This window comes from Herpailurus yagouaroundi, unplaced genomic scaffold (genome assembly GCF_014898765.1).
Source record: "Herpailurus yagouaroundi ecotype Mexico unplaced genomic scaffold, PumYag 140, whole genome shotgun sequence".
NCBI classification, from domain to species: Eukaryota; Metazoa; Chordata; class Mammalia; order Carnivora; family Felidae; genus Herpailurus; species Herpailurus yagouaroundi.
The window spans coordinates 59236321-59252818 of NW_024412395.1; the positions used below are offsets into that span (position 1 = coordinate 59236321).

Genomic DNA, 16498 nt, shown 5'->3' on the forward strand with positions numbered 1-16498 from the left:
AATGTAATAGGGACCATATCTAGAAGACTGGGAATTACCTTCTACAACAAGCTTAGCCGTGGAGGTCTTCTCCTTATTTCCCAAACGTAACACACAGGTGTATTCGCCGGCATCAGAAAGCTGGACATCCATAATATGCAGCTTTCTGTCTTTACCATCTGCGATGAATCTGTGCTTTGGGCTCTCACGGATATTGCTACCATCTTTCATCCAGCTTGTAATTGCAGTGGAGGGGGAGACTAAACACTCAAAGATTGCAGAAGACCCAACTGACTCTGCTTCAGTCAAGACGATGTCTTTGATTTCTTTCACGAACTTCAGTGGCACAGCCTTTAGCTGGTACATGAATGGGGCTTCATCAGGAGGTTTCTCCCCACCACTTCCTGGTCTTAACTTTTTCCTTTCAACTTCTATTGGTGAAGGAGTCTTTTTGGCCACACCTGATTCAAAATAAAGTTAAAAGTTGATTTGGCATTTTCATTAGGGTCAGAAGAGCATACCTAGCTGTCTGCTGGGTGATACCACTGGTAGAGCAACTTGAAGACAAGAACAGAAAACTAAAGACTAAGCAATTGAAAGGTCAATTGAATTTATACTGCCTTCTTTCAGATAGGAAAATGAGATGGTATAAGGAAGCCATGAATAATAAATGCTCTTCGTTTTCTCAAGTTTTAAACCAAATATAAAAAGTCCCAATTAATATCTAATTATTTTATCTGTCATGTATAAATATCAAGCATATGAAGAATGAACCTAAGAATGTATGGGGTTCATTATGCTAAAATATAATTGGTTATATATAATACCCACTTGAATAATATTAGAGTTATAGTACTTGAACTATCAGAAGACATTTGTTTTAGCAGAATCAATTGGGAATAATGAAAATCGTTATAAATTATAAAACTTTTTTCCTCTTTTTTTTCTGTAGTTTTTTTTCTTTTGGCATTTAATTTTTTTAAAATATAATTTATTGCCAAATTGGCTTATATACAACACCCAGTGCTCATCCCAACAAGTGCCCTCCTCAATGCCCATCACCCATTTTCCCTCTCCCCCACCTGCCCCCAGACCCCAATGTTTATAGCAGCACTTTTTTTCCCTCTTGAATGTAAAGTTTCCTAGAGTGAAAGGCTACAATTGAGGTGCAGGGAAATGACTCTTACCTTTGATGGGACCTTTCGGCTTGGCAGCTTCCTCTTTAGGTGCTTTGGCTTCTGAGATACAAAGAAAATTCAGCATTTAAACAATTTTCAGATCTATTTTATGTGTCATAGAAACCATGCGGGGTGAATCATGTTCTTTATTATAAATATTAATGCATGAAGAGAAATTGACTTTATTTATATGACCTCGATGGACAATACTTTGCTACTTCCAAGAAGGCATATTTTGATCAGTATCATTCTGGTCAATGATGTGACCAAGCCAAATTACCAACATATTTAGGATTTAAAAATCGCTTTCAGCAAGTGATTTTATTCTTCTCCCATTTCTGGGAGAAGGCTTACTATTGCCTTATGAGGAAGTTTTACTCTTGCGTAGCTATGCAAAGTATTTGATACGATTATGTATGTGTTGGGTAAGTGAATCGAGGAAAGAAGTTTTTGTCAACAAGGAATCAATGTAGGCAAAAGGGAAATGGTCCAGAAATGACCAAAAGCCTATTTTTTTAATGTTTATTATTTTCGAGAGAGACAGAGAGCAAGCACGGGAGGGGCAGAGAGAGAGACACATAGAATCAGAAGCAGGCTCCAGATACTGAGCTGTGAGCACAGAGCCCCATGGGGGGCTTAAACTCACAGACTGTGAGATCATGACCTGAGCTGAAGTCAGCTGCTTAACCAAGTCACCCAGGCACCCCAAGTCTATTTTTTGTTTTTGTTTTTTTAACTGGGCAGACAAATCCAGTAAAGACTGAGGAAAGAGGAGGGTCTATGTGTTACACACATACGGATTCCTTTGAAGAGTTCCTTTAATCAGACAATGAACTAAGGCAGAAGTAAGACAGTTCCTCTATTTAGAGTTTAATGAAATTATTAATGTGGCAAAATATAAACTATAGAACCAACTCTCTAGTTTCAGCCCCTGGGAGTGTGAGAAAAGCTTCATTTTTATGCACATTTAATTAGCTCACTGGCAGTTAGGATCCTTTCCTGAGCTAATGAAAGGTATCACATTGCAATTATAAAAATTTAACAGAATAATGCCTAAATCATAAATATCAGTGACAAATATATTAACGTAAATAAATATTAAAGTTAAACTACAACCCAAAGAATACAGAATATTGTCTCATGTCATTAAACATAATTAAAAATTTATTATGCTTTACTATATGCCAGGTGGCACTGTACTGTTTTATATATATTTAATCCTTACAATGATCCTATGAGGCAGATATAATTATGAATCTGATTTTACAGACTAGGAAATTTAAAATTTAAACAGGTTAAATAACTAGCCAAGGATCAAATAGGACACATATTTATCAATGATCAATACATATCAAATCATTTTTGGTTTTGAGATTATCATCAAGTGACAAACTACTAATAGCTTATGTACAATTTATAAGTAACTTAAGTTTGCACCTGAGATAGTTAATGCCACAGAGTTAGTACATCTAAGAAAATTACTATTGACCTAAAGTCTTATATAGATTTAAAGGCTGAACTACATTGTCTTGTTTTGGTCTCTCCTTTTTTTGTTGTGGTAAAATACACCAACATAAAATTTACCATTTTAACCACTGTAACAGGTATACAATTCAGTTGCATTAAGTATATTCACAGTGTTGTGCAATCATCAACACTATCCATTTCCTGAACTTTCTCATTATCTTAATATGCAGTTTTTTTAAAGAAGGAGAAATGTTTCCTACAGGTCATGTGGGGGAAATTTGAATATCCACAGGCTGCCTAGATGTATGTCCTTAGAGAGTCTGTCTGTCTCCTTTGTTTTCATCAGCCTTGAACATATTAATTTCTTAATTTTAAAAGCATATAAAGCAATGATGCTTTGAAGGAATGTATATTTCAATCAAGACACAGTATGTACCCATGGGTGACAGATTAGTTTGGTAAAGGACATAAGATGATAAAAATTTAATCAAGAGTTTATACACACCCCTGCTCCCCCACCTTGATGATGCCTACATTTCAACAAGAGGGCTTGAATTTTAATGAAGTATGAATACTTTTATTAAGCCATTAAAACAAACAAGCAAAAAGAAAACTATAGAACAAATACCTGCTTTCTTCCCAACTACTGGTACAGTCACTGGGGCAGCAATGGGAGTTGGTGCGGGCTCCACAGGAGGCGGTTTGATTATTTTCACTTCTGTAGAGAGATGTCCATTGCATTAATGTCTCCATTTGTCTCTTCCTAAAATCTCATTTAGTGGCCTATTTGCCTTTTCTGATATAATTTTAAAATTTTTAAATCACTAGTTTTTCAGAGAATAATATGTTCTAACTATAACATAATCTTTATATAGTATAATATATTCAATATATTCCAATATACTTAAGTATATTGAATAAAATAAATAATGTCTAAAGACATATTGGGACATTGGAAATCTTTTGATGCATGTGGACATTTACTCCCTTTTTTAATTAACTACATATTTGCTTAAAAAGAAAAGAAAAGAAAAGAAAAGAAAATCGCAGGTCCAAAATGGTGTCATTTGACCAAGTTCTCAAAATGGGACTTTATACTTGGTCTAATTGCAGTTTCAACCTCCCTCCAGAAATGTGGCCTTCACTGGTAAGTGAGGAAATTTTTCCTCCCATCAGCACCGAAGAGTGGGTCACCTAGGTCCTCTCTAACCCCCAAAGAAAGAAAGACATAATATGCATGATAAAAACCCCCTGCTTTTTCCCCCCTGGCAGACAATCTCCTTGGGAACAATCCTTTTTTGAGCTCATAACTGTTTGCCTCCACCCTCTGCATATAAAAACCTCCCATTTTGTACAACTCAGGTGCCTCTATTTGCTAGAACGGGTGTTGCCCCATTCATGAATCATGTAGCCAATTAGATCTTCACATTTGCTTGGTTGAATTTTGTTATTTGACACGTTATTTGTAATGAAGCATGAAGGAGTATGCTGTTGGCACTGAGGATAAGTTTGCTTACCTGGTTCAGGCTTTGGTTTTGGTTCAGGTCCAGGGAGAGGTATTGCTGGCTTAATTTCAGGCACTAAAATAATTCACAATAGTAAGCAGGTTATCGCAGTATTTTGGAAGTTTTTCACAAATTCAAACCAAAATTGGACAGACTTAATAGATCTTGGGATATACTAGAATTTATACACATACAGTCACTAAATCAAGTATTTGATCTAAGTTTATTTTGCATTTGAAACAAAATATTTGGAAAGTAATAGTAGAGCATCTGATTGGTTCTAATGTTATTCATCAAATTACCCATTTCTTTCCTAGCACTTAAAACTTATTTATTTGATAAATGGGTGGTCATTAGACAAGTTCACATAAAAGTGAAATGGTATAGAAAATTAAAGCCGTATGTGATGAGCAGATTAAGGTCATGTGTTCCAATCTTAATGCCAGTGTAATGGTATTCTAAATGATGCATATTTGCATTTTTAGAGACTAAGAAAGTGCCAATAAGTTTGTACCTTTTACTGGTTCAGGAACTTTCCTTTCCCTTTTTGTAACAGCTGGAGGTACTTCAGCCTCTTCAACAGCTTTTGGAGTTGGCTCTGGTACTTTAAGATAGTAAGATTATTTTCTAGTGTTATTTGAATAGTTAGAAATCAATTGACCTGAAATAATCAGATCAAACTATCTTTCAAAAGCTCCATTAATGGCTTTTAACAAAACCTTATACTGTATCAACTAATTTCTATTTTCTCTTCTTGACTCTGCCTCAGTTTATTTGCCTTTCTCTTATTCCATCCACTTGGGTCCTAACTCCGTCAGCTTCCCCTGTCTAAATCACTTCCATAACAGTTCCCAATAAATACATCCTTTGAAAATAGACTAATGATAAAAATCAACCCACTTAAAAGCCCCCAAATTCTGTGCCACATTTGCTGACACCCTCCCATTAAGTTATTTTGTAGCCATTTTGATTATTTCATAATCACTTCTACCAGAAGGACCAGTGGCAAAGTACTAACAACAATGAAGTACAGGGACATACATGAATGGATTTGAAATAACTATAAAGATATTTAAACAGAAAGCAGACAATGGAAAGCACAGACTATTTCACAGATGAAATATGAAGCTATGTTTATATTTAACTCCGATAATGTTTACAAGATAAACCTTTTGTTAAATGTCCATTTTGTTAAAAGAGAATTGTTACTGAGATTCCTACCTGGTTTTTTAACTTTTTCTAGCTTTTTAGGTTCTACTTTAGGTTCTTCTTCTTCAGGCCTCTTTCTTAGAACTTAAAAGACAAAAAGGCTTATATGTAAACCAAGACAAACAAACTAATGAAGATGTTGAGCTAGACAAATGCAAATAGTGCACAAAGCAAGGAAAATGAAAAGCATGCCACCTGGTGCACTGGGCAATTAGCATTTATGCTAGAAGTGCTTGTTTTTAAGAAAAAAAAAATCAAAGGTTGCTATATTAATTAGAATAACACTCAGAGTCACTTTATATCCATGTACATAGCCAATCTGTTGTTTGGAGACAACTCCATTGCAAAAATGACCAAATCACAAAATGAGTAAGTTTAAATAGCAACAAATTCAAATCATAATTCAACATTCTAATATAACGAGGAGCGTTTAAATAAGTATAAAGTTTACTTAAGTGGAGATAGCCAAAGAACTGTGGCCTGGATATCTGTAATTCTGCCTGAAGAAAATGTTACAACTTCTTCATCTGAAAATCCTACTTTCAATTCTTTAGTAGTTTATTAGTAGAAAGAAATGTTCAGTTTTTTAAAAATGTTACTTATTAGTTGTGATGGTCCTGTATTACACTTCAAAGCTGAATACTGAATTTAGGCTTACATAGTTCCTCTGTAATTTGGGGTACTTAATAGGCTTAGTGTATTTTACTACATCATGTGATTACAAACATGACAGCTGTGGTCATTATTATTAGCTTAGAGCATTATCAATTTGGTTATGTCTATTCATGTAAATTTCAGAACACTGTGAGTGCTTACAAAATTTCTGTCTTCTTTTAAAAAAGACATGGAAATGATAACCTTCCTAATTTTCAATGCAACTATGAATGAATTGTGATAAATAGGTATCTGAATAGGTAATCTGACCAAGAGACAGAAACATTTTGTAAGCTTTCAAGTCTGTTTCTGGTCAACGTAAAGCTAAAAAAAACAGTTGAAAAATACTATACCGCTTTTGAGAACAACTTCTTCCTTTGGTTGAGGCTTAGGTTCAGGAAGTAATTTGCGAACTTTCTTTTCAACTCCAGGCACTTAAAAGAATATGATTTCAAATTTTGAAGTGAATTCATATAAAAAGTAAATTTCAACAAGAAAACGGTCTCTTTCAAAACTAGTTAACTGCAGTGCATGAGTAATAACGTTTGCTGCCTATAAATATCACAGAATTTAAAAGCAAATAATACACTTCAAGTTATTTCCTCTGCAAACATCTACATAGCCTTGTGACAAATTCCACTGCATTTATTACAAGCAAGTATATTCATCTTAAATGAGGGTAGAAGACGTTATTGTATATTGACTTTATGAGTCTTTGATCACATATAGGGCTCCTGACAGCATCTTTGCCCCAATCTACAATTATAGATTGTTCAAATCTATAATTGTGTCTCATGAACCATTAATTACATTAAAATGATACTGGTAAGTGTTAGTGTCAATATTCAATCTTCTCCACTGGTAAGAGAAGAAAGCCACGGGATCTGGCTGATGACCTTGATGTTGGGAAAGGGCCATTCTCATTTTCTTAACAGAAGAGAAATATCATTTCTCAAGATCTCCTTTTTGAAATAATACCTAAAATTATAAAACTATAGAATTTGAGAGCTGGTGTTGGAGTTCTTTTTAATGAATATAAAAAAGGTCTTTAGACTAAAAAGGGACCCAAGTCTAAGTTCATTCTATTTTGCATCTTCAGTGACTGTTGGGCACAGTCGAAGATATGTACAGCATATATAATGTTTCTCCTCCTCCTCCTCTAGCCCCCTCAAAGATTTGAGTGGAAAAAAGAGAAACACTGGGTGCTTATTGAACCACCTTACGTCTCTACTAATGTCAATGAAAATCAATTTAATACATTATTTTGTATCACTTAACACCATATTTATTTAGCCATGTGAAATCTGAATTTTAGATATTTCTATAAAATTTCCTATTTGGTGCCTTTAAACAAGATATTTGCAATTCACTAAATAGTTTTATTTTTTTAATGTGAAGATAACTTTGCATAACTACAAAATTTAAATATACAAAAGGTAAATACGTAAGCATTTCCTTTTAAATGATTTTTTTCTGTCAAGTATGTTAAGTAAAATTTCACACTTAAACATTAAACTTTTGTAACCATGATAAATTGTGCTGACTTTCAATACTATTTTAGGATTACTAATATTCTCAATGTGTAACCACTTTTATTGATCAAACCTGGAGAGACAACCACACATCTAATGAACATAAGGATGGCATATATCCTTAACTCACATGATGGACATAGTGGAAATACATCTTTGCATTTGTTTTTCCATATTATTTCATTTCAGGTACAGAATACACCATTGCAGCTATTATTTTTAAAGCTATTATATGTAATTACATGTCATTTGAATGTTTGAGTGGCTTTTCCTTGTCACTAGTTAACAGCCATTATCACATTATTTTGTAATCCCCATTTTATAAATCAGGAAATGTGTATTTAGAGGGGTGACTTCTCTAACATTACAGAGTGAATCAACAACAGATTCAGTTTCTGGGTCTGGATATGTTGATTACTTAAATAGAACACTGTTACCCATTATACTTACTAGAAAAGTTAATAATTTTATTTGTAACAGAAAATTTTCTAAAATTTATGATCCATTTATTTTCCTTTAGGGTCTAAGTTTAGATAGGGAAAATACTGTGTCAAGAGAAATAAATTTTGAAAAATGACCTGCAGCAATGAAGAATGTTCCCTAAAATGTGAGATCTGTACACCTGAAAGAATGTCTTGGAGTCAGTGACAAGAGAGTGACAGGAAAGGCCTGAGGAAATCTCTATGAATCATCTCAGTAATACAGAAGGACAGCGTGACTTATTTTTAGTGCTTATAACACTGGCTAAAATACTGTTGTTCAGGTGAAATTGCAAACTTTTCCAATATTAACTCCCTGCATTTTAACCTAATATGGGTCCTGATACTAATTTCAGCTAGTCAGTAAAATGTGATATTTTTAAGTTTAGGGAAATGCAAGAAGACATATGTAGATGAGACAAAGATAAACAATATCTATCCACAAATGTATGAATTTGATGGGAGACAGAGGAAGCAACACTCATGAGCCAGGACCATAAAAGCTACAAAAATACAAGAAATAAATGAGATTACTCTGATTACTTATAAGAAAGAAGAAAAAAGAAAGAAGGAAAGAAAGAAAGAAAGAAAGAAAGAAAGAAAGAACAAACATTCTAGAAGACAGGAAGAGCCAAAAGTCAGATGAAGGGATAATGCATATAAATGCATTTCCCAGACTGTGAAATACCTTTCAGAGGTTTAAGCTCCACTTTTTCTGGAACTTCAGGTTTTTCAGGAACTTTCTTCTTTGGAACAGCTTTAAAGAACATGATCTTAATTTTATTATTTGTATATTTAGACTAATCTGAAGCAAATTTTTAAATATGTGCTCTAAGAGTCAAAACCAAGCTTTTCTGACAATGAAATAGCATTAATAACAGCCAACAGCAGCCACCAAAGAACACACAAGACGCGCTTAAACCATGAAAACATTGCCTCTTTCCTCTGACCTTGGGTTGTAAGTATAAGTCTGGTGGAGAAAGAAGATAATTTTTGTTCTTTGCAGGAGAAAGAAATATTCCTTTGAGTATAAATTTATATTAAGGGAAGCGTATTAAGTGTGCGTCTTCATGGACTATGAATCAACAGATGGGTAGTCTTAAAAGGTGCCCATTTTCTATGTCTGACTTAAAATACCAGAAGTTACCCCTACTGGTCAGGAGGAGTGAAGAGGGACAAGAATCATTATAAGCAGTATTACTCTGGAATATCCTGGCTTTGTACACATGTAGGTGAGTATGGGAAAAGTGCTTATCTAAGATTATATGTAGATTATTTTAGGTTGAGAAATCTCATGACACTACAAATAAGACAACACTGTATTACAATTAAAAGAATAATATGCTTTTGCCAGTTTACTTCAGTGTTACAAGATGTTATTTTAAAAATTAAGTAATATTGCATCAGTTCAAAGAAATATCTAAATGCAAAAAGAATGAAGGGAAACTTAACAATGAGAAGAGATGCTGGATATCAAATGTATTCATAATCACTCTTTCTGGCTACACGGAGGACCACTACAGAACACAATCTGGCTTTTATTAAGTTGTGAAAGAAAAAAAAAGTAAGGGAGCAGTGACTTTCTATCATTCATATGCTTTCCTTTGATGGTATATGAGCACATATCAGCTATCAATGCCATAAATATATTATTTAGAGTATGTTTTAAAGCGCGTGAAATTCTTTAAGAACAGAGTTTTAAATTTGTTACTGCAACGTTAAAAATTTCATGCAACGTTTTCTTATACATCCCAAATGCACAAGATGTCAAAGATATGCATGGCAATCACACTTTGAAATGAGGAAATCCTTTCTCCGTAAGAAAGTTAGTTGGACAGCGCCTGCATCCAGATCGCCAGGATGAAGCTAACCATGATACACTTTCTGTCAGCAAAGCACCCAAAGGCAGCAGAAAACACAGGTCTCTATGCAATTCCCACAGCCTGATTGTGTTTGCAAGCACACACTTTTAAAAGTAATACATTTCTTGCAAGCACCATTTCCGATGACTGAATAGAAGTTTGAAGCAGGTTAATAAAATTTTGGTGTGGCGTTTTATACCTTTAAGTTGGAATATTTTCTCCTTCACATCTTCCTTAGGTGGAGCAGGAGGAGGTACTGCAGGCTTTGGTTTGAGTTTTGGTTTCTCAATAACCTTCTTTTCTGGTTCAGGTTCTTGAAAGAGTATTTCAGGAGTGTTAGTACATGTATATGTTAATTAGCAGGTGTGTAGATAGTATATTCAGTAGAAATTTAAACATATATGAAATAAAAGGTTTTCTTTTTAAGTTCTTATTAGTGTCCAACATAAAACATAAAACAGTATCCCACATAAAACACAAAAACATCAACATTGTACACAGATGATGAGAAATACAGCAAAGGCATCAATAAAAACAAAGGAAGTATCCGTATATGCCACACTGACATGAGATCAACAGTACAAATGACAAGGATACATATGAATGAAATGCACACTTAAAAAAGAGTATCTTACATACAGATGCAAAGAGACTTACAGACAAACATAAAACATATATATGTATATGAAGATGAAGTCTATGATGATGAAGACAATCCAAGTAATTGAATACCTTGTATCGGTATTTCTTCTGGCTGTGGTTCAGGTTCAGGTTCTTCAGGCTCAATATACTTTTGAATTTCACGTTCTTTAAAGAATGTTGACAGAAGATATGAGGTTGTAAAGTTCTTCACAGAGACTCGTACAAATTTCACACAGTTGCAAAGATTTTAGTCACAAAAACAAAAATATACAATTCGTACAGATTCACTTACATAGAAAAAGAGTTAAGGTTCCTATTACACTAAAACATTCTATTAACTACTTTATTTGTTGTATGTTGATAGCAAATGAGATGACTTAAAATTTGATATGGGGTTATTGTTTGAGAATCCAATGCAATTATTCCAGTTTTGCGTTGTAAACTATCTTTGGGAATTTACAATTACTGTCAAGAATAAGCAAATTCAAGATTATATTCGAAAGAAGTATAACTATTTGAAAAATGAAGCAAACATATGCTGGAATGCTTCTGTATATAATTTTAAGAAAGAATGTCACCCTATGAATACTGTGTGTATGTGTGTGTGTGTATATATATATATATATATATATATACACACACACACACACACACATACACACACACACACACACATACACACATATATACCTTCAACAGGGGGAGTCACTTTTCTACCAATGGTTATGGATGCTTTTTCTTCATATATTATTTCCTCAGGAGACACTTCAACTTAAAAAACACAGTGTTATATTTTAGACTCAATTCACAAGAGAATCCTGTAACTGCTAAGTTACAACATATCATCTTAGTTAGACTCAATAACATATTCTTCAGATGACCCCAAGATATCAACTTCAGGACATAAGACAGACAACAGATAAATACATAAGACCCATCTATGTAGACAATTGTCATCTTTCCAAGATTTATAGAGCAGCCATGTACCTTGGACAGGTGGAGCTTCTGGCTCTTCAGGAATAGGAATGGACACTTTCTTTTCTGGGACGATTTCCTTGGGCACTTGAGGCACTTTAAAGACATTGATTTTTTTTTTTACTATTAAGAATTTAGAAGATGTGCAAGATTCTGCAAACAGCAGGCAAAGAATACAGGGGAAAGCACTTTATCTTATAAGACACTGTGGGGGAATATGGCTTTTCTGGACATTCCAATTTTATACACGAGTCTTCTCAGCCTTCTTCATTTACTTCTCTTCCTCTGTGTACCCTTAAGTGTCAGTGTTCTCCACTGGTCTAACTCTGAAGCCTTTACAAATCAGCTCTACGTTCTTTAAGCAGTCACTCCTGTACCTGCAACTCTTGTGCCTCTCATTTCTAGATCTACATCTCCAGCTCTCTTTCCTAAGCTCCAAATGCATATTTCCACCTTCAGTATTTGAAAAGTGAAAAATATATTCATTATCTTCTAATATTAGTTAGGGACCCAATGAACCTCATGGATATCTAGCTACAATCCTTACAATCATCTTGGGTTCCTCTATTTCCCTAATTATTTTGATAATAGACACCAATTAGATCTCCCATTTCTCTCACTCTTGTTCCATTTCTACCACCACCAATCTTGTCTAACTCTTAATGACCTTAATGAACTGCAGTGGCTCTTTACTATTATCACTGTCTTCCAGTAGCTGGAACTACTGCCAGTTATTTTTCTGAAGCCCAGCTCTTACTAATTGGTACACCTGCTTCAAAGCCTTTGAAGCTTCCTGTTGCCTACGGAATAGAGGACACATCTCATAGGGACATTCAAAGAACTCCAAAATATGACTCTCAGCTTTATATCCAGCCTGTCTTTCAAGATACACCACAACCAATCCATCCTCAAATTGCACAAATTTATTTGACAGCCCTTGAACTTCCTAGACTCTTCTACCTCTGTGCCTTTTGATAAAATCTTCCCTTTGCTTAGGGGTGCCTGGGTGGTTTAGTCGGTTAAGCGTCTGACTTTGGCTCAAGTCATGATCTCACGGTTCATGGGTTGGAGCCCTGCTGCAGGCTCTGTGCTGACAGCTCAGAGCCTGGAGCCTGTTTTGGATTCTGTGTCTCCCCACCACCCCCCCCCCCCGCCCCGCTCTCTCTCTCTGCCCCTCCCGTCCCATCTCAAAAATAAATAAACGTTAAAAATATTTTTTGAAATCTTCCCTTTGCCTAGAAAACCATTTTCTCAATGACTACAATGTGAAAATCCATCAAAACATAAAATGCTATTTCTTTCATACAGCTTTCCCTGATGCCTCTCTGCCTGAAGTTGATCTCCCTCGCTCTGTGCTCCTGTAACCCCTTATACTCTGTAGTTGTGGTCACTTCCTGTCTCGATAGGAGTTATTGCTCTGCTTTCTTCTCACTGCAGTTAAGGTGCTTGAGGACAGGATCAGATCTTATTTGCTTTTTTTCTAGTACACTGTTTTGTTAGTTATAAGACATTCAACAAAATATGCTCGATTGAGCTGCTCTACACCTTCAATCAGAGGAGGTCTTTTTCTACCACCTGGACCTCGTCATAGCACCACTGAATCTCCTTATGTTTGTTTTCCTGCTTATCTGTCTCATTTTTCTCTTTGCCCTCATTACTTTCCCCTTTTTACCTGGGAAAAGTGGTTTTGCAAAAATGTCGGTATGTTTTGCTCTGGGCACTATTACTAAAATGCTCAGATGTGATTCAGAGAAATAGATATTGTTTCTTCATGGTAGGTACCTTTTTCTGGCAGGACTTCTGGTTTTTTGGTAACAGGTACAGGTTCCTTCCTTACTGGAACAAGTTTCTTGGGCACCTCAGGCACTTTGAAGATATTAGTTTTATTTGTAAAAAGATTTTTGAAAACATTTTACATGCTAAGAATAAAGAATCTATAATTAATGGAACGACATTAAAATTACTGAAAACAAAATCAGGACATTCTTGTCCTTAGTTATGCAACAAGGACAGATATCAAATTACTTTATAAAAATAATATCAATGATGACATGAATACCTTTAGCTGCTGGTATTTCTGGCTTCTTAACAGTTGGAACTTTCTTCACTGGGACAACTTTCTTTGCCATCTCAGGTACTTTAAAGATATTAGTAGCATTTAATAATATAAAATTTCAAGATGCAATATGTACACATTAATTTGATGAGTCTGTCCAACACACCAACACTTAGATAACAGTTACACACAGAATACAACACAATACGTAATAAAGAAAGAGTGTCACATTTAGACAGCACACAGAAAAGAAGCAAATATTGATTTCTTTTACTATAAGTACCTTTAGGAGGTGGAGCTTCTGGTTTCTTGATAACAGGAACTTTCTTCTCTGGAACAACCTTCTTTGGTTCTTCAGGCACTTGAAGGATAATAATTTCTTTTAGAGTCAAATGATTACAACGAAAGGCTTAACGTTAATGAATGAATGAAGAAGATCACACCTATTCCTTTGGTAGGCATATTGTAAAATTCTATAGCTTTTGGTGTGCAAATGACTTCCGGTTTTGCCAATGAAGTCAAATTTCAAATAAGAAGATAGAAGACTGGAATTTTATCTTAAAGAAGATATATAATCGATATAAAAATCAAAGGATGTATTTTCTTAGACAGTACAGGATCCTGCCTTGTACCTGTTGGTGGTGGCGCTTCTGGTTCCTCCTCTTCCACAACAGGAACTGGTTCCTCCTCTTCCACAACAGGAACTGGCTCTTCCTCTTCCACAACAGGAACTGGCTCTTCCTCTTCAGGAGCAATTTCCTCAGGTTCTTCATAGACTTAAAAAATATAGTTAATTTTAATTCCACGTGTGGAACAATATTCTAAAATGCACAAAACACTGAACATAAGAACTAGTAACCTTGATTTCTTTCCATGTTTCAATTAATATCTTCTCTTATTTTTGTGAAGATGAAATCTATCTCATTTGCACTGACTTCTGTTTCTATTATCTGAATGTTTGAAAAAGCCCTTTTGGTATTTAATGTCATTTATAGTCATCAGTTCTGTCCTCCTTTCTGTGCGTATGAGAGAAATTTTCATATAGCTTATGATGCCTATGATGCCCTATGTAGATGTTTCTGATTGATAACCCAAATCAGAGCTAATTAAGAATAATTAAGACAAATAACTAAAGGATAGAAAATGACCAAGAGATACTAGATTAGAAAAAAAGGAACAAGGCTTAAATTAGCAATTGTCATGAGTGGCAAGCTCATTAATGGTCTTACGTGTACCTTCTGGAGGAGGAGACTCTACTCTCTTGGGAACAGGAATGGCTGGTTCCTCTTCTAAGACAGGTTTCTTTGGTACCTCTGGCACTTTAAAGATATTAGTTAATTTTACTTCTAGGTAGTTGAGAAGTACAGTACATGGAATTTATACCACCTCTAGTTCATATCTAGGTCAAATAACCCAGAGACAAATCCAAGAACAAAATTTACAAGGCCAGTAATTTGTTCTGAGATCCACACAAAGCAGGGAGGAAAAGAGTGGCCTAGTAAGATTAACAAAAACTCTTCCAATGCTCAGAATAGATGCGTCAATTCTTTTTTTTTAAACAATGGTGTTATTTAAGAACATTTAAACCCTAAAAACCCAGAATGGCAGGTTTGTAATTATGAATATTAGGTTTGACAAACAACAGGGTTTATTATAATAAGTGACTTTTAAAACAAAGAGTGAGTGTTTTCTGCAGAGTCTCATTAGTGACATGTACCTTTGGGTGGTGGGACTTCCGGCTTCTTGGGAACAGCAACTTTCTTTTCTGGAACAACTTCTTTTGGAACTTCGGGCACTTTAAAGATATTAGTATTTTAACATTAGGAAGAGTCGCTAGTAAACATTCATCACATTTACATAGAACAAAATACTTTTTAAGAGTTCGAGGTTTTTATCCTCCATCAAATGGTAGACATGTACCTTTGGCAGGTGGGACTTCTGGTTTTTTGGGAACCACTAGAGGCACCTTCTTTTCAGGAACAACTTCCTTGGGTACCTTGGGCACTTTAAAAGATATTAGTCATTTTTAGCTCATAGTTTCAATGACATATGGAAACCATTAAGTATAGCAGTGGAACCCAACACTTTAAAGACAGACATTTTTCTGCAGGAGGTTAGTGGCAGTGAGAAATACCTTTCACTGGTGGTGGTTCAGGTTTTTTGGCAACGACAGCAGGTGGTTTCTTTTCTGGGACAGGTTTCTTGGGTGGCACTGTCACTAAAGATATTAGAATTTATTTTTTAGACTCAGTGAAGATAGATGAGAAATGAGACAAAAGCTCAAAATGTCCAGCATCTTCAGGGCGAGAGGGGTGGAAAATTGGCTAAGGCAACCTAGCTGGCCAAGTACCTTTTGGGGGAGCGGCAGGCTCTGGCTCTTCCACAACTTCAGCTGGAGGCTCTTCCAGGGCAATTTCCTCAGGCTCCTCGTACACTTTAAAGACACAAGCTCATTTTAATGCAAGAATTGACTAAAGCATATGAATTGTTTTACAAAAAGATTTTTACAACACTAAGAAAACAGTGTTCTTTAAAAAATACATATATACATATATACACAACACACATATACACGTGTGTATATATTTATATATATAGGTTTTGACAGTTTGATTATTACCTGCAGGAGGCGGACTTTCTGGTTTTGGAGGAATAACTTCAGGCACCTTCTTTTCCGGAACAGCTGCCTTCGGCACCTCGGGTACTTTAAAGATATTAGTATTTTCATGATTAGACAGAGTAGAGACAAGTGGACAGTATCAAACACAGTGGAATGGGGGTGACTACCTTTGGCTGGTGGGACTTCAGGCTTTTTAGGAGGTGCCACAGCCACTTTCTTTTCAGGGACAACTTCTTTGGGAGCCTCGGGCACTTAAAAGATATTAGCAAAATTACATTTAGTTGTTATGAAGGCCATTGGAACAAGATATTTTTAAGAGCAGAAGAGTGGTGTCTTTATA

At 35.2% G+C, this 16498-nt stretch overlaps 1 protein-coding gene across 3 annotated transcripts in view; it reads right to left on the reverse strand.

Annotated features, from left to right (window-relative positions):
- Nucleotides 1-16498, reverse strand: part of TTN (titin) — a 275680-nt gene that overhangs the window by 112121 nt on the left and 147061 nt on the right. For 2 of the 3 annotated variants that reach the window (XM_040475510.1, XM_040475509.1), the window contains 7 exons: nucleotides 6346-6426; nucleotides 5351-5422; nucleotides 4644-4733; nucleotides 4142-4204; nucleotides 3253-3342; nucleotides 1167-1217; nucleotides 39-440 (listed from right to left, as the gene is read on the reverse strand). In XM_040475510.1, the coding sequence (XP_040331444.1) occupies nucleotides 39-440; nucleotides 1167-1217; nucleotides 3253-3342; nucleotides 4142-4204; nucleotides 4644-4733; nucleotides 5351-5422; nucleotides 6346-6426 (849 nt within the window). Of the gene's footprint in view, nucleotides 1-38; nucleotides 441-1166; nucleotides 1218-3252; nucleotides 3343-4141; nucleotides 4205-4643; nucleotides 4734-5350; nucleotides 5423-6345; nucleotides 6427-8691; nucleotides 8761-10064; nucleotides 10179-10597; nucleotides 10673-11197; nucleotides 11279-11494; nucleotides 11579-13264; nucleotides 13349-13541; nucleotides 13620-13821; nucleotides 13900-14170; nucleotides 14315-14773; nucleotides 14858-15255; nucleotides 15334-15458; nucleotides 15543-15672; nucleotides 15757-15888; nucleotides 15973-16158; nucleotides 16243-16325; nucleotides 16410-16498 lie in introns of all 3 variants that reach the window. The other variant, XM_040475508.1, reaches the window with a different exon arrangement.